The sequence below is a fragment of the Schistocerca piceifrons genome, chromosome 7 (genome assembly GCF_021461385.2).
Source record: "Schistocerca piceifrons isolate TAMUIC-IGC-003096 chromosome 7, iqSchPice1.1, whole genome shotgun sequence".
Lineage (NCBI taxonomy): Eukaryota > Metazoa > Arthropoda > Insecta > Orthoptera > Acrididae > Schistocerca > Schistocerca piceifrons.
The window spans coordinates 440,425,612-440,444,614 of record NC_060144.1 but is presented as its reverse complement, the minus strand read 5'-3'; the positions used below and the strand labels follow the sequence as shown (position 1 = coordinate 440,444,614).

Sequence of the window (19,003 nt, the reverse complement as noted above, 5' to 3'; positions counted from 1 at the left end):
GAGAATTCAATGACTCGAGCGTAGTTTTTGTTCTGTTTGACAAATCATATCTCAGAGGTGTAGATCAACGTAGATTCAATAGAACACTTCGTATGTTACCACAGAGAAAACTGATTCCATTATTTTAGTTAGACTTCGTGCAATAATTCGCGGTGGCCAGCCTTTATGCCATGAACAATGGTGATAAAAGAAGCTTCCGCACAGAATTCAGGCACTCAAAGTAGAACCTCGACTACTGCCGAAAGGTGTCGAACAATAGATAATTTTTAGTAATTAATAATTTCTGTTCTTACTGATTTGCTTTCGTACTTCAGTGCGTACTCTCTGCTTTGACAACATATGAGTTTGTAAACAACATAAGGTACTAACAACCGTACTAATTCAGTAACATCATTACGTCGTGAACTACGTTACATTCACACGAAGAGAAACTAAGCCATCGCCCCCCAGGGATTACAATACAAGTGATACAAACAACTGAAAGAGCACTTAACCGCACAGGGTTACATTTACAAACTTCGTTTGTTTTGTTGTGACAGTCTTTCAGTGCCCAGGTGCAGTATTTACCATCACACAACGAAATGTATGCACTCCTTACACTGTTTTGTGTTAAGATTAACTTGCAAAATGTTATGAAGCCTTGTTTCTATTTCACCCAGCTTATCGTTTCGGCCACTGCTCGTAAAAATCAAACCTTTCCTCCGTCTTTTGTCTTATATTGTTTAATTACAAAAGCCAATAACAGATGCCGAGCTTAAATTTCCTACTAAAATTTTTGTTATTCATGTAGAGACAATATGTTCGTAATGTGTTAAGTTCCTAACTATTGATGATCGTATTATTCTAAATTACTCTCTTCTCTGTTGGTGTCATACGGGAATCATTTATTCCCAACTATATTTTCCGCAAAATATAATTAATGTAATTCTTGGTAGAACATGCTTTCACAAGTGCATTAGTTTATAATGAACAATACCACAATCCTTTTAAAGAGTGTATTATTGCACCTTCGTCAAACTCAGTATTTACAAATGAGACATTTTAAGTTTGTCATTTGTTACTTGCATGCAGTATTTTTCAGCAGAAAGTTTTGAAAACGAGCAAGAATACAAAGTTACTTAAATGTTATATTGTCTGTTGTTGCCAAACACGGCCGCGATAATTTTTCATTTCACTAGATGGGGCGCTGAATATGTACAATGTGTGTGGAAGAGTGTAGAGTCGATCGCAGAAAACAAAAAATAGGTACCGTGGGTGTGTAGGTACCCAAGAACTTATAGTAACTAACATAAAAGGCCAAATGTGTATACACAAATCTAATGGGCGTAGGAGTGTGTCAGAGTTGATTATCCAGCGTACTTGAAAACAGCAACGCCATCTACTTATGGGGTATCTGGTCAGTTTTGCGAATGGTTTGATTTCTTGATGCAGTACGTTATACTGAACGAAGAGTCAACCGCAGATTCAAAAGCAATTTTGAATGTGATTCAGGAAGTGTAACAGCTCCCCCGCTTTTCGTGTTACGTAGAAGGTAATCTTGGCTGAGTGACATCTCGAAGATACCGCGGCTATTATATGAGAAGAAGGTATTGTAAAAATTCTAGTGTTATCCAACCAAGTCTTGAAGAAATGTCAACCTAAACTAATCCAACAAACTCGTAATGTTGGGAAACGTAGCATACTTTGACAACATGGTAAATGGGTCGCAACTGAAGTCCGCCAGGCCATACAAACAATAAGAGTAGCAATGCATGGGAACAAATGAAATACACAGCCTCCATTATATGTCACGCAGTTGACATGAGTCGGTGTAGCATATTGGGAAGATGTAGCTGTTTTAAAAAAGTAGATTGCTTAATAAGACACTTTCGTGATCTGTTCTGGAACATCACTCAGGTGCGTGTGAACCACAGAAAAAAGCTTGTTCGGATGGATCAGCTGGTAAACCGCTGACCTAAAGAGACAAAAGGAGTATCCGTCTACTTTCGTTCCTGATGAAAACAAAAATAACGGTTTCAGTACCTAAGAGTTTCAACAGAAAAGAAAATGAGATGGCATAAATGATGAGAAGTTTTACATTTACGCAGTGACAACTGACTGAGACTGTTTTCACTGATTGTATGGCGTCAACGTTTGTCAACGGCGAACGACAAAAATCAGTACTCTAGCGTATGAAAGGTATTCGAAAAAGTCGATGGGGGATTTGAACCCTGTCTTCCCAAATGCGAGAGCTATGCACATTGCGCAGCGTCGTTCGATATTACGCGGTTTACGAAGATTTTTCCCGCTGCTGTTCATAATGTTACCTCAGTCAGTTAAGTCAGTAGTTAAATCATTTTTATGAACAATTAGTCCAAATAGCATAACTTTCTTACGGAAAATGTATCACAATTCTGTCGTTGTTTCAGTATTACAACACATGGCTGAGTCTCGTGGGATTTTTCATGTGCGTGGCCATCATGTTCCTTATAGACTGGCTAACATCCGTCATCACCTTCGTCATCATCTTCGCTCTCTACCTCATCGTGGTCTACCGCAAGCCAGGTGAGGAACTATGTCTGCACAGTTTTTCTTAAAATTTACTTGTTTTTAGAGAGAATAGAAACATAGAGAGAAAACAAAAGGACATATTTTTTGACGTTTAAAGTAAAGGATTATAATTTATGTTTCTCTCCTTAACACGTACTTTCAATTAAACGATAGCATCTGGAGTTGGTTTAGATGTTCTGAAGGATATTCACGATTAGTAACAATAAATGAAATATGATTGTGATTGCGCTCACCGCTAGCAAGATGAAACCCATTTTAACTTGAGCACTCAAGCATTTTGTTCCGCACCATCTAGGAAGACAATCATTTGGGATGTGGAACGAATTAAGCAATACATTAACAGGTGGAAGCAGTCACTGCATGCTACCTCTGTAAAGTATACAACCAAAGGTGTCCGCAAGAGGGGGCACTTGAACCCTCCTGGAATCCGGGTCACAGTATCATCTGTTATACAGTCTGTTCTAGGAGGATGATTAGTATTCAAGACTGTGACAAGGACGACTATTTGAAATAAAGTCTAGTAAACATGAAGTGCCTTAAGAGCTTTGAGCACTTTTTCACCTTCGATACTGCGAAGCAAATCTCTTCTACTGCAAGATTTTCATGTTTTGGGAGGAAGTATGTGGACCAAAAAAAGAAAAAATTTGTCAAGTACAGTGTGTAAACTTTTAGATGCAGACCTCTCCATAGTCCTGAATCGGTAGAAGTTGGTAAACGTCGGGAGGCTTCGGTAGGCACACAGTTTCGACTGCTGCCAACATTACGTAGCTGACTGTGTTGTACAAGGTAGCCATTGTCGTCTGCTTCGTTATTGTTGTGCGCTGTACTGTTCTGCGTGTTTTTATTGTGCAGTTGTGTTAAACATTATCAAAATGAGTGAAGAGGCAGTTGCTGGCCAATCTCGGGAGTCGCCAACAACTCCTACCGGTAGGCCTACGGCTAGAAGGAAACCAGTATTACGTAGCGATGCTCGCAAAATTATATTGCGTGTGATTGAATGCTGCGAAAGGGAAAGGGAGCAGAAAAAATTGCTTCACCCCATTTACAAATCTTCAGTGAGAGCTGCAACATACACACGACAAAGCATGCGTAGCATTGGAAGATTCAAACAGTTTTTATTGCAATCGGATGAATGGTTTGTGAGCGCATAGTAGACAAACATACATACATTTATATATATATATATATATATATATATATATATATATATATATATATATAGATTTTAATGTACATGACGATTTCAGTTTCGTTTACGAACAACATTTAAAGCGAGTTTTACTTCCAAGCCTTTCGTCTGCTTTCGTGTAAGCATGACGAGCAATTTGTAGTGCCAGCACTGCAACTGGTAGGCGTGCCTTGTCCTCCCCCCTTCCCCCACCCCCACACCCCAACGACTCCGCTCCCCTCACCAGCCAATGCTTGCTTCCTCCTCTCCCCGCACTCCCCTCACAACTCTGCCGTCTTACAGTTAACACACTGTACATATGGGCTACCTTAATCCTTGGAGTGGCAGTGGTTTCTGCCTAAAACCACCATTTTATTTTACAAGGCCTGTTCAAAAAATTCCGAAACATTTGTAAATTCGCGCCATTGGTGTATTGGAGCGAAATACGGTTGGCATCCCTGCACACGCCTGTGTTTACTGTGTAACTGCCGGAAGTTTCATTGTTGTACGTCTGTTAGTTAACGTTCAGTGCTGTATTGAGTACAGCGTTGTATTGCACAGATTGCGAATTTCAATATGGCAGAGTTAGAGAAGCAACACGTCTGCATTAAATTGTACGTGAAACTCAAGAAAATCTTCTGAGAGACACATCAAATGATGATGGAAGCCTACAATGATGAATACTTAAGCCGTACGAATGGATCACATGGTCAAACGAAAGTTAAAGATTACCCTCATTCAGGACGTATTTCGACGTTCACCGATGATGCTCATGCCAGGAACGTCAACAAAGTTGTGCGTGCCAATTGAAGACCGACTGTCCGAGAGTCTGCAGAAGAATTAAATATTTTAGTTGGACCATGTCATAAAACCCTGGCACAGCATCTGGAAACTCATCGTGTTGCCGCCTAGTTCGTCCGTCCCACAGCTCAAGAGTCAAGACCAGAAAGACCTTCGCCTCTCAGTCTGTGAAGAGCTTTTGGATCGCGTACATGAGAACGAGGTTTTCCTTAATGAGAATCATAACTAGTGATTATGTTAAGACCAAGGTTCAGTCTTCACAAAGGATCGGAAAAGGTTCTCCAAGACCAAAACAAGCTCGTCAGGTCAGGTCAAATGTCAAAGCCATGCTGATAGTTTTATTTGGCAGGGACAAACTATTAATAGATGGTACTATGAGGACATATTGCGACGACTGCGAGAAAATGTGACTAGGAAACGGCCTGAAATGTGGCTAGACAATTCATGGCTCTTGCATCACGATAACCCACCAGCATATTCATCCCTGTTAGTGCGTGACTATTGCACAAAAAACGAAATCACTGTCCTGCCTCATCCTCCGTATTCTCCAGACCTGGCCCCTGCGGACTTTTTTTTTTATTGGGGCCACACTGAGGAGATCACTGACAGTGAAAGTAAGTATACTTTGAGTTATTGTAATGTGAATTTGAGTTTGTAATACTGCTTTTATGAATGGTTTTGAAATGAAACCACTGGGGCACTACATAGTTTTCATAAAAGATTTATTAAATTTTAGGCCCATTTTTGCTTGTTATTTAGGACTACAATTTTTTTAGGCAGTGTGAGTTCATGGAAGTTTCGATGTGTAGTGTGATGTCTTGAAAAACTGCGCATTTGCTTTCAAATACATTATATGAAATGATGGGTGGTTGAAAACCGTAGGTCCCAGCAGAAAGTTTTGAAAACGAGCAAGATACAAAGTTACTTAAATGTTATATTGTCTGTTGTTGCCAAACACGGCCGCGATAATTTTTCATTTCACTAGATGGGGCCACGGTTTTCCAGTCGTCTACGGTCCAGCTGATATGGTCACGAGCTCAGAAATGGCTCTGCCGGCGATGTCATGCTGTTAGCAAAGGAACTCTTGTCAGTCGTCTGCTGCCACAGCCCAAAATGGTTCAATAACCTCCTTAAAAGAACTGATTTTTTTTTACTTTTTGCCAATTTCTTCTTACTGTGATAACAAAGGTTTAATTTTTTGAGACATTTTAAAATTACATTTCATAGTCAAAACACCTCCATACAAAAATTGAGTGTTTCCTTTTTCTCACTTTCTTCTTGTATTAGTTGCTTACTATGATAATAAAAGTACTTTGTGAACAGTTTCAAAATTATATTTGTTTTTACATTGTTGAGACTCCAAGGGTTAAGAGCTATGAGCACTTGTTTAGTAGCTGAGATGTATTTCACAGTGGCAAAGATGAACTAGTGCTCACAGCTTTTAACATATATGTTTTAGATCCCATGTTTATTAGAATTTTTTGCTTTGAATAGTCATACCTATCATTCAAAAATGACCATTACACCTGGGTCGTCCTGCAGGAGTCCAACCATTGTCAAGAAATGATTGTGATGCTACTAAATTCCACATTTAGCAATGATGGGCGGAACGATAAACCCTACAGCTTTACCAATTACTATGTGTCTTGGGTTCATTAGAATGTCTGGACGTTCACGGTAAATTACAGCATATCCTTGGTGCGGAGCCGGCTTAGCCGCTATTTTGTTATGGTGGATGTAAACCTATACAGAACTTTGCTGAAATACGAGGGTTGTCCAGAAAGATGGGAAGGCAACAACGCACTCACGCATAACAAATATTTACAGCAGAGTGGTTATGTACCAAGGACATTCAGTAAGTAATGCAAGGCTTTTTTCTGAGAGCGGATTGGTTTTATTCAGGCTTGCAATACATAACATTATTCTCCACTCTTTCAGCTACAAAACTCTATTTTTCACCATAATCTCCGTTCAGTGCGACGGCCTTACGCCACGTTAATGGGACGCCCTGTATGCCCATATGGTACATTCTATCTACGGTCGCAGGTTCGAATCCTGCCTCGGGCATGGATGTGTGTGATGTCCTTAGGTTAGTTTAAGTAGTTCTAAGTTCTAGGGGACTGATTACCTCAGATGTTAAGTCCCATAGTGCTCGGAGCCATTTGAACCATTTTTGGTACATTTTACTGGTAAACGTCGGAGCCAGCGTTTGCTGCATCAATAACCTCCCCACCATCCACTTACTGCTTCCCATGGAGTGGATCTTGACTGGGCCAAACAGATGGAAGTTGGAAAGTTTGAGATCCGAGCTATAGAATGGACGAGTAAGAACAGTCCTATGAAGTTCTGTGAGCTCCTCTCGGATGTGCAGACATGTGAGGCCTTATGTTGTCACGGAGAGAGAAGTTCGTTTGCATTTTTGTGCCGACGGACACTCTGAAGTAGTTTCTTCAATTTCCTGAGGGTAGCACAATAGTCCCAGAAGACCATCGGCATGACTTCACCAGCTCAGTGCGGCTTTGAACTTTTTCTTTGAAGGAGAGATGGCGTGGCGCACTCCATTGATTGCCTTTTTGCTTTCAGTTCGGAGTGATGAACCCGTGTTTCAACACCTGTGACGGTGTTCGACAAAAAAATTGTTGCGAATAACCTCGTAACGTGCAAGCGATTCCGCACAGATGGTTCTTCGTTGCTCGTAATGGTCTCCTGTTAGGCGGCGAGAAATGCAGCAGGCACACACCCTTGAGTAGCCCAGCTGATGGACAAGTGTGTCAGCACTACCAAAAGAGACGTCCAGTTGAGCAGCGAGGTGTTTGATTGTGATCCATCAATCACTTCGAATGAGAGTCTCCGCGCGACTCACTGCGGGAGTCACAGGTGTGTGCGCCGCCAGCACGCAGAAGATCGGACATGTTTGCGGGACCCTGTTGCGATGATGAGACGCCTCGTCCAACGACTCACGCTGTTTTTCTTCACTGCTAGGTTTCTGTATACATTCTGCAAGCTCCTATGAATATCTGCGACGCTCTAGGTTTCCGCCAAAAGAAGCTCAATGACAGCTCTCTGCTTGAGACGCATCTCCATTACAAACCTCACTTTGAAGGCTACGTACAGTACCGCCAACTACCGGAACTTCATGAAACTATAGGGGCTGATGTCCCACAACAAATTCCACATTATTTCAACCCAAATTGGCCAAAGAAAAAAATGTGTTGCATTACTTATTGAACACCGCTTGTATATAATATTTTACATGTACCCAGTTAGTAATAATAGTTGCTACACACTGAGATGACAAAAGTCATGGAATACCAATATCGTTTCGGACCTCCATTTTCCCAGTGTTGTGCAGCAACTCGGCACAGCATGGACTCAAAAAGTCGTAGAAAGTCCACTCCAGAAATATTGAGCCATGCTGCCTCTACAGCCGTCCATAATTGCGAAAGTATTCATGGTACAGTATTTTGTACACGAACTAGCCTCTCGATTACGTCCCATAAATGTTCAAAGGGTTCATGTCAGGTGGTCTGGGTTGCCAAATCATTCGCTCGAGCAGTCGAGAATGTTCTTCAAACACAGTCGCAAACAATTGTGCTCCGGCGGCATGCCGCATTGTCATCCATAAAAATTCCATCATTGTTGGAAACGTGAAGTCCATGAATGGCTACAAGTGGACTCTTGTTTGCCGAACATAACCGTTTCCAGTCTAAGATGGGTTCAGTTGGACCAGAGGACCCAGTGTATTTCATGTAAGCACAGTCCACACTATTACGAAGCCACCGCCAGCTTGCACAGTGCCTTGTTGACAACTTGCATCCATGGCCTCTCGAAGTTTGCGCTACACTCAGACCTTACCGTCAGCGCTTACCAACTGGAATCGCGTCTTGTATGATCAGGCCACGGTTTTCCAGTCGTCTACGGTCCAGCTGATATGGTCACGAGCTCAGAAATGGCTCTGCCGGCGATGTCATGCTGTTAGCAACGGAACTCTTGTCAGTCGTCTGCTGCCACAGCCCAAAATGGTTCAAATGGCTCTAAACACTATGGGACTTGCCATCTGAGGTCATCAGTCCCCTAGACTTAGAACTACTTAAACCTAACTAACCTAAGGACATCACACGCATCCATTCCCGAGGCAGCATTCGAAGCTGCTACTGTAGCAGCAGTGCGGTTCCAGACTGAAGCGCCTAGAACCACTCGGTCACAGCGGCCGGCTGCCATAGTTCATTAACGCCAGATTTCGCTGCACTGTCCTAACGGATACGTTCGTTGTACGTGCAACATTGATTTCTGCATTTATTTCTCGCACTGTTGCTTGTCTATTAGCACTGACAACTCAACCCAGGTGCTGCTATTATCGATTGTTAAATGAAGGCTGTTGGCCATTGTGATGTCCGTGATGAGAGATAATGCCTGAAATTTGGTATTCTCTGCACGCTCTTGACACTATTGATCTCAGAATACTGAATTCCCTAAAGATTTCCGAAATGGAATGTCCGATGCCATTTTATACCTTGCGAACTTGATACTATCGCCGCCTGTATACGTACATATCGCTATTCCATGGCTTTTGTCACTTCAGCGTACATTAACTAGCAGCAGCAGCAGCCGCTCACTTTGCTACTCCCAAAATGTTTCTTAAGCTGGAGTGCTCACCTAATACTAGTTAACTACACTCATGCTCATAAATTAAGGATAACTGCAAACCGCGCGACCGCTACGGTCGCAGGATCGAATCCTGCCTCGGGCATGGGTGTGTGTGATGTCCTTAGGTTAGTTAGGTTTAAGTAGCTAAGTTCTAGGGAACTGATGACCTCAGCTGTTAAGTCCCATAGTGCTCAGAGCCATTTGAACCATTTTTGATAACTGCAGAATATGGTGCCACACAACGTGGCACTACACAAAACTGGCGCTAATAGCATAGGCACATGGGGAACACACACGCCACAGATCTGTAAGTCCACGGTATTGATGATAAGTTGCGAAAACCGTCCCGAAACACACGTGTTACAAAACGCCACTGTTTCCTGCGCATGTACCCCGACATCAATATGGGAAATGATCACCATGCACACGTACACAGGCCGCACAACGGGTTGGCATACTCTGGATCAGGTGGTCAAGGAGCTGCTGAGGTGTAGCTCCGCTTTCTTGCACCAGTGCCTGTCGGAGCTCCTGAAGTGTCGTAGGGGTTTGAAGACATGTAGCAATACATCAACCGAGAGCATCCCAGCCGTGCTCGATGGGGTGTAGGTCTGAAGAACAGGCAGGCCACTCCATTCGCCTGATATCTTCTGTTTCAAATTACTCCTCCACGATGGCATCTCGGTGGGGCCGTGCGTCATCATCCATCAGGAGGAAGGTGGGACCCACTGCAACCCTGAAAAGGTGGACATACTGGTGCAAAAAACGTCCCGATGCACCTGACCTGTTACAATTTCTCTGTAAAAGACATGCAGGGTTGTACGTGCACCAGTCATAATCCCATACCACACCGTCAAACCACGACCTCCATACAGGTCCCTTTCGAGGACATTAAGGGGTGGTATCAGGTTCCTGGTTCACGACAGATGAAAACCCGGCTAGAATCACTGTTCAGACTATACCAGGACACGTCCTTAGACATAAGATGGGACCACTGTTCCAATGACCATGTACTGTGTTTTTGACACCACGCTTTACGGGCTCTCCTGTCACCAGGGGTCAGTGGAATGCACCTTGCATGTCTCTGGGCGAATAAACCACGTCTGTTCAGTCGTCTCTAGACTGTGTGTCTGGAGACAACTGTTCCAGTGGCTGCGGTAAGGTCCCGAGCAAGGCTACCTGCAGTACTCCGTGGCCGTGTGCGGGCACTACTGGTGAGATATCGGTCTTCTTGTGGTGGTGTACACTGTGGACGTCCCGTACTGTAGCGCCTGGACACGTTTCCTGTCTGCTGGAATAGTTGCCATAATCGTGAGATCACACTTTGTGGCACACGTAGGGTCCGTGCTACGATCTGCTGTGTTTGACCAGCCTCCAGTCGCCCTAGTATTCTACCCCTCATAACGTCATCAATATGTGTTCTTTCAGCCATTTTCAACACACAGTCACCATTAGCACGTATGAAATCGTCTGCACACTTACTCGCTGCACCGTACTGTGACAGGCACCGACAGACCTCTGCATATGTGGACTGCTGCCAGCGCCACCATGCGACGACCGCAGGTCAAATGCACTGCATGGTCACACCCCGAGGTAATTTATACCCGCAAACCGCCCACCAGAGCGTAGTTTCACCATGTATCAGCATTATCCTTAATTTATGAGCCTGAGTGTATAGTGGCAATAAAGTCTCCTAGAACTATGCCAGTAGCCATTTATCTCATCACTCAACTATTGGGTTATTACCCTCTTACACTAACCGGCACTAGTGTAGCATAATATGGATGTTCAATTTAGAGTGCAGTCTTAGACCCTTTATAAACAGTCAGACATTAACGTTGAAGTTTTTCCGGTATACTAAATATTCTATGAGGTTTCAGGATTGCAGCCGGATCTTGTTGACTTCTTGCCACAACACTTTGGCTAGCAGCTGGTGAGCCATCTTCAGATAAATGCCCGCCACTGGAGACTGCTAGTTCACAGTGTCGTAAATCGTGACAGTGGCTTACAGGGACAAGACTTAGGACCCGGTGATTTCTTTAATTTCTTCTGAGAGAAAACATTATATTCGTAGTGACACGTCTGGCGACATCTGACGTTCACTTTAGACGCTGTGAGCGTGCTTTCCGACAAAGGGCGGCATGTAGTGTCACCTTTACGCTTGCGTCTGCGCGCCACAGGTGGAACAGTATTTGCGGTGTGCATTTCGATATCGGACGGTCCTGTGATGGCCGTCAGTGTGCATGTGGCTCCACATCAATTTTTGCTATAAATCTGACACCGTGAACTAGCTGTCTCCAGAGATGCACTCTCAATTGAAGATGGCTGAACAGTTGCCAACTGAAATACTGTGGCAAGAAGTCAACATGATTCGGCTGCAACTCCGAAACCTCATAGAATAGGCGTTAACCTGATCAGCACTGACAGTATAACATCAGCATGTGGAGTAGCCTTACTAAAATCAGCGCCCTAACGCTGATGTATCACCAGAAGAGCTTCAACAGCACTCCCTGTAGGATTTTGATGCTGAGAGCACAGGATAACTGCTGAGCAAGGCGGTCAACCTCGATATCAAATGAAAGTTGTTCCTTACAATCAGTTGCCAGTAATCAAGACAAACCAGGATCACAGCTTTGGAGCCACAGAGGGTGGTTGCTATCTAGAAGAGAGTACAGCCATCACAGAGTGTACTGAATGCCGAATTTTAACTTTCAGTACTTGGTGACCTGTGGTCGTCTTGTTGCGCCATTAGTATAGCTAGTCTATTAGGCGTTCCTAAACTATTAACTTACGTAGGTATGGAAATACCGTGTGGCTAGGGCCTCTCGTCGGGTAGACCGTTCGCCTGGTGCAAGTCTTTCGAGTTGACGCAACTTCGCGACATGCGTGTCGATGGGGATGATATTATGATGATAAGGACAATACAACATCCAGTCCTTGAGCGGAGAAAATCTCCGACCCAGCCGGGAATCGAACCCGGGCCGTTAGGCATGACATTCTGTCGCGCTGACCACTCAGCTACCAGGGGCGGACATTTACGTAGGTTATTAATTAATACTAAGATAGGCGCATATGTGGCCCGATGTGCCGCCCCACAATGTTAATATTGGCTCTTGAGCAAAAAACTTGGACAACCACTGAATTCTAAACAGAGCATGTTGGCTGCAACCTATTCGAAAAGTGAAATGAGCTCTACCTCAGGGCTTACCAGGCAGATATACACTACTGGCCATTAAAATTGCTACACCAAGAAGAAATGCAGATGATAAACGGGTATTCATTGGACAAACATATTATCCTACAACTGACATGTGATTGCCTTTTCACGCAATTTGGGAGCATAGATACTAAGAAATCAGTGCCCAGAACAACCACCTCTGGCCGTAATAACAGCCCTGATACGCCTGGGAATTGAGTCAAACAGAACTTGGATGGCGTGTACAGGTACAGCTGCCCATGCAGCTTCAACATGATACCACAGTTCATCAAGAGTAGTGGCTCTGAGCACTATGGGACTCAACAGCTGTGGTCACCAGTCCCCTAGAACTTAGAACTAATTAAACCTAACTAACCTAAGGACATCACACACATCCATGCCCGAGGCAGAATTCGAAGCTGCGACCGTAGCAGCAGCGCGGCTCCGGGCTGGAGCGCCTAGAACCATCAAGAGTAGTGACTGACGTATTGTGACGAGCCAGTTGTTCGGCCACCATTGACCACACGTTTTCGATTGGTGAGAGATCTGGAGAATGTGCTGGCCAGGGCAGCAGTCGAACATTTTCTGTATCCAGAAAGGCCCGTACAGGATCTGAAACATGCGGTAGTGCATTATCCTGCTGAAATATAGGGTTTCGCAGGGATCGAATGAAGGGTAGAGCCACTGGTCATAACACTTCTGAAATGTAACGTCCACTGTTCAAAGTGCCGCCAATGCGAACAAGAGGTCGCCGAGACGTGTTACAATTGGCACCCCATACCATCATGCCGGGTGATATGCCAGTATGGCGATGACGAATACACGCTTCCAATGTGTGTTCACCGCGATGTTGCCAAACACGGATGCGACCATCATGTTGGTGTAAACAGAACCTGGATTCATCCGAAAAAATAACGTTTTTTGTCAATCGTGCACCCAGGTTCGTCGTTGAGTACACCATCGCAGGCGCTCCTGTGTGTGATGCAGCGTCAAGGGTAACCGCAGCCATGGTCTCCGAGCCGATAGTCCATGCTGCTGCAAATGTCGTCGAAAGGTTCGTGCAGATGGTTGTTGTCTTGCAAACGTCCCCATCTGTTGACTCAGGGATCGAGACATGGCTGCACGATCCGTTACAGCTATGCGGATAAGATGCCTGTCATCTCGACTACTAGTGATACGACGCCGTTGGGATCGAGCACGGCGTTCCGTATTACCCTCCTGAACCCACCGACTCCATATTCTGCTAACAGTCATTCGATCTCGACCAACGCGAGCAGCAATGTCGCGATACGATAAACCGCAATCGCGATAGGTTACAATCCGACCTTTATCAAAGTCGGAAACGTGATGGTACGCATTTCTCCTCCTCACATGAGGTATCACAACAACGTTTCACCAGGCAACGCCGGTCAGCTGCTATTTGTGTATGAGAAATCGGTTGGAAACTTTCCTTATGTCACACGTTGTAGGTGTCGCCACCGGCGCCAACCTTGTGTGAATGCTCTGAATAGCTAATCATTTGCATATCACAGCATATTCTTGCTGTAGGTTAAATTTCGCGTCTGTAGCACGTCATCTTCGTGGTGTAGTAGTTTTAACGGCCAGTACTGTGTTTTAAGATTGTGGTATATACACTCCTGGAAATGGAAAAAAGAACACATTGACACCGGTGTGTCAGACCCACCATACTTGCTCCGGACACTGCGAGAGGGATGTACAAGCAATGATCACACGCACGGCACAGCGGACACACCAGGAACCGCGGTGTTGGCCGTCGAATGGCGCTAGCTGCGCAGCATTTGTGCACCGCCGCCGTCAGTGTCAGCCAGTTTGCCGTGGCATACGGAGCTCCATCGCAGTCTTTAACACTGGTAGCATGCCGCGACAGCGTGGACGTGAACTGTATGTGCAGTTGTCGGACTTTGAGCGAGGGCGTATAGTGGGCATGAGGCAGGCCGGGTGGACGTACCGCCGAATTGCTCAACACGTGGGGCGTGAGGTCTCCACAGTACATCGATGTTGTCGCCAGTGGTCGGCAGAAGGTGCACGTGCCCGTCGACCTGGGACCGGACCGCAGCGACGCACGGATGCACGCCAAGACCGTAGGATCCTACGCAGTGCCGTAGGGGACCGCACCGCCACTTCCCAGCAAATTAGGGACACTGTTGCTCCTGGGGTATCGGCGAGGACCATTCGCAACCGTCTCCATGAAGCTGGGCTACGGTCCCGCACACCGTTAGGCCGTCTTCCGCTCACGCCCCAACATCGTGCAGCCCGCCTCCAGTGGTGTCACGACAGGCGTGAATGGAGGGACGTATGGAGACGTGTCGTCTTCAGCGATGAGAGTCGCTTCTGCCTTGGTGCCAGTGATGGTCGTATGCGTGTTTGGCGCCGTGCAGGTGAGCGCCACAATCAGGACTGCATACGACCGAGGCACACAGGGCCAACACCCGGCATCATGGTGTGGGGAGCGATCTCCTACACTGGCCGTACACCACTGGTGATCGTCGAGGGGACACTGAATAGTGCACGGTACATCCAAACCGTCATCGAACCCATCGTTCTACCATTCCTAGACCGGCAAGGGAACTTGCTGTTCCAACAGGACAATGCACGTCCGCATGTATCCCGTGCCATCCAACGTGCTCTAGAAGGTGTAAGTCAACTACCCTGGCCAGCAAGATCTCCGGATCTGTCCCCCATTGAGCATGTTTGGGACTGGATGAAGCGTCGTCTCACGCGGTCTGCACGTCCAGCACGAACGCTGGTCCAACTGAGGCGCCAGGTGGAAATGGCATGGCAAGCCGTTCCACAGGACTACATCCAGCATCTCTACGATCGTCTCCATGGGAGAATAGCAGCCTGCATTGCTGCGAAAGGTGGATATACACTGTACTAGTGCCGATATTGTGCATGCTCTGTTGCCTGTGGTTCTGTCAGTGTGATCATGTATGTATCTGACCCCAGGAATGTGTCAATAAAGTTTCCCCTTCCTGGGACAATGAATTCACGGTGTTCTTATTTCAATTTCCAGGAGTGTATATATCCGCCACATTTGTCAGCAGAAACCATAGCATCCCCCTTGTGGCTGCTGTTACAGCCACAGTTTCCGAAGATCGTTCCTGTTACAAAAAAACGTTTTTGTTCATTTTTGACTTAACTGTTGGCAAAAGAGAAAATGGCGTTTCAGTACATAGTCAAAAGTAGTCCTGTGTATTGTCCATTCCATTTGTTACAGATGCAAACTGGGGCAGCTCAACACAGGCGCAGACATATAAAACGGCACTGCACAGCGCGTACAAGCTGTCCAGTGTGGGCGACCACGTGAAGAACTACCGTCCGCAGTTGCTGGCGCTCACGGGCCGACCTCAGGACCGACCCCCACTGCTGGGGCTCGCCTCGCTCATCACCAAGGGCCACGCACTGCTCATCTGTGGCGATGTGCTGCAGGTATTCTAGTACCTGCATACAGCATCCTGCTCTGCTCATCTGTGGCAACGTGCTGCGTGTATTCTAGCACCCAAATCCAACAACCCACTCATCGTCAGCGACAAGCTGCAAGTATTCTAGCACGTGCGTCAAATACCCTGCTCATTGACGCCAATGCTGTTGTTGCGGTCTTCAGTCCAGAGACTGGTTGGATGCAGCTCTCCATGCTACTCTATCCTGTGCAAGCTTCTTCATCTCCCAGTACCTACTGCAACCTACATCCTTCTGAATCTGTTTAGTGTATTCATCTCTTGGTCTCACTCTGCGATTTTTACCCTCCACGCTGCCCTCCAATACTAAATTGGTGATCCCTTGATGCCTCAGAATATGCCCTACCAACCGATCCCTTCATCTAGTCAAGTTGTGCCACAAATTTCTCTTCTCCCCAATTCTATTCAATACCTCCTCATTAGTTATGTGATCTACCCATCTAATCTTCAGCTTTCTTCTGTAGCACCACTTTCGAAAGCTTCTATTCTCTTCTTGTCCAAACTATTTATCGTCCATGTTTCACTTCCATACATGGCTACACTCCATACAATTACTTTCAGAAACTACTTCCTGACACTAAATCTATACCCGATGTTAACAAATTTCTCTTCTTCAGAAATGCTTTCCTTGCCATTGTCAGTCTACATTTTATATCTTGCTTCCCAAATAGCAATAATCATTTACTACTTTAAGTGTCTCATTTCCTAATCTAATTCCCGCAGCATCACCCGATTTAATTGGACTACATTCTATTATTCTCGTTTTGTTTTTGTTGATGTTCATCTTATATCCTCCTTTCAAGACCATGTCCATTCCGTTCAGCTGCTCTTCCAGGTCCTTTGCTGTCTCTGACAGAATTACAATGTCATCGACGAACTTCAATGTTTTTATTTTCTCTCCATGGATTTTAATACCTTCTCCGAATTTTTCTTTTGTTTCCTTTACTGCTTGCTCAATATACAGATCGAATAACATCAGGGAGAGGCTACAACCCTGTGTCACTCCCTTCCCAACCACTACTTCCCTTTCATGTCCCTCGAATCTTATAACTGCCGTCTGGTTTCTGTACAAATTGTAAATAGCCTTTCGCTCCCTGTATTTTAGCCCTGCCACCTTCAGAATTTGAAAGAGAGTATTCCAGTCAACTTTGTCAAATGCTTTCTCTAAGTCTACAAATGCTAGAAATGTAGGTTTGCCTTTCCTTAATCTATTTTCTAAGATAAGTCGTAGGTTCAGTATTGCCTCACGTGCTCCAACATTTCTACGGAATCCAAACTCATCTTCCCCGAGGTCGGCTTCTACCAGTTTTTCTATTCGTCTGTAAAGAATTCGTGTTAGTATTTTGCAGCAGTAGCTTATTAAACTGATAGTTCGGTAATTTTCACATCTGTCAACACCTGCTTTCTTTGGTATTATATTCTTCTTGAAGTCTGAGGGTATTTCGCCTGTCTCATACATTTTGCTCACCAGATGGTAGAGTTTTGTCAGAACTGGCTCTCCCAAGGCCGTCAGTAGTTCTAATGGAATGTTGTCTACTCCCAGGGCCTTGTTTCGACTTAGGTCTTTCAGCGCTCTGTCAAACTCTTCACGCAGTATCATATCTCCCATTTCATCTACATTCTCTTCCATTTCTATAATATTGTCCTTAAGAACATCGCCCTTGTATAGACCCTCTGTATACCCCTTCCACCTTTCTGCTTTCCCTTCTTTGCTTAGAACTGGGTTCCATCTGAGCTCTTGATATTCATGCAAGTTGTTTTCTTTTCTCCAAAAGTCTCTTTAATTTTCCTGTAGGCAGTATCTATCTTACTCTTAGTGAGATAAGCCTCTACATCCTACGTTTGTCCTCCAGCCATCCCTGCTTAGCCATTTTGCACTTCCTGTCGATCTCATTTTTGATACGTTTGTATTCCTTTTTGCCTGCTTCATTTACTGCATTTTTATATTTTGTCCTTTCCTCAATTAAATTCAATATCTCTTCTATTACCCAAGGATTTCTATTATCTCTCTTCTTTTTATCTACTTGATCCTCTGCTAGCTTCACTATTTCGTCTCTCAATATGCTGCAGTTTTTCTGGCCCTCACGTCCAATACCCATCTAATCTCCAGTGATGAGTTGCTGATATTTAGCACTTGCATCCAATACCCTGCTCGTCTGCGTTGATGTGCTGCAGCTGCTCTTGCATCCACTTCCAATAATCTCCTCATCTGTAGCGATGTACTATGTGTAGTATACTGCCCACTCGTCCAATATAGGGAGCCTAGGAAACTGTTTCCGCGGATCGTTGAACAACAATTCAAGCAGATCTTATTAATGGAGTTTATTACAGTAAGTTAAATTGACAATACTTAACTTTGCGTGTTCGCAAAGTTGTGTCGCAAGTAAATGGCGACAGGCAAACAATCAATGTCCTTCGGTATATACAATTAAATGCAAGCAAAACGAAACAGTTCATAAGTCGTCGTGAGGTTGTGGACGACTGCGGCTGCGGCAGGGACGGAGTCTCTCCGTCATTTCTAAGCCCCCAGTTAATATACAATTCAATACAATACAATACAGATTATAGGTATTCAGATGTCATGAGCTACAATGCTTTCTCACCCCCACCCCTTTGACCAGTCGATGGTTCTTGCCTGCCGCCCCCCCCCCCCCCCCCCAGCGATTCTTCCCGTTTGCTTTTCTGGAGATTTTGAACATATACAGAGGCGCGTACAGTATGATTAGAAACAGTCAGAAAAGCTGGTAAGGATGTTGTTAAGAAAAAAATCGATACGTTGCACCATTTCCGAGTTAATTAGTAATGAAGATAGTCAAGAAGCCGTTGCGTGTGCAAATTCAAGTGGTCCAGCAGAGACGGTGTCGCCAAATGTTGTCTTAATTTGGTTCCCTAAGACCGAACGAGATAGGGATACAAAAATTGAACGTGAGGCGATATTAAGACTCGAATCCAAGCCAAAGGCTCAGTAGTCTTATGCACTGTCATCTACACTATGAGAATAACTGACACTAGTCATATCTGGCAACACCTTTGAAATCTGCGGGCGTTAACGGCCTGATGGGCTAACTTCAATACTAATGAAAGCGGGAACGGCGCAACGTATCAAATTTTTTCTCGTGACAGTTTTTTTCAGCAAAACCTACCCTGCAACATCCTTACAAGCTT

The 19,003-nt window shown here is 44.9% G+C and overlaps 1 protein-coding gene across 1 annotated transcript in view; it reads left to right on the top strand.

Moving 5' to 3' along the window:
* The window catches only part of LOC124804991 (bumetanide-sensitive sodium-(potassium)-chloride cotransporter), a 309,377-nt gene that overhangs the window by 249,813 nt on the left and 40,561 nt on the right, over window positions 1-19,003 (top strand). Inside the window, exons 11-12 of the mRNA XM_047265384.1 lie at window positions 2,409-2,544; window positions 15,598-15,809. Coding sequence (XP_047121340.1) covers window positions 2,409-2,544; window positions 15,598-15,809 — 348 coding nt within the window. The remainder of the gene's footprint in view (window positions 1-2,408; window positions 2,545-15,597; window positions 15,810-19,003) is intronic.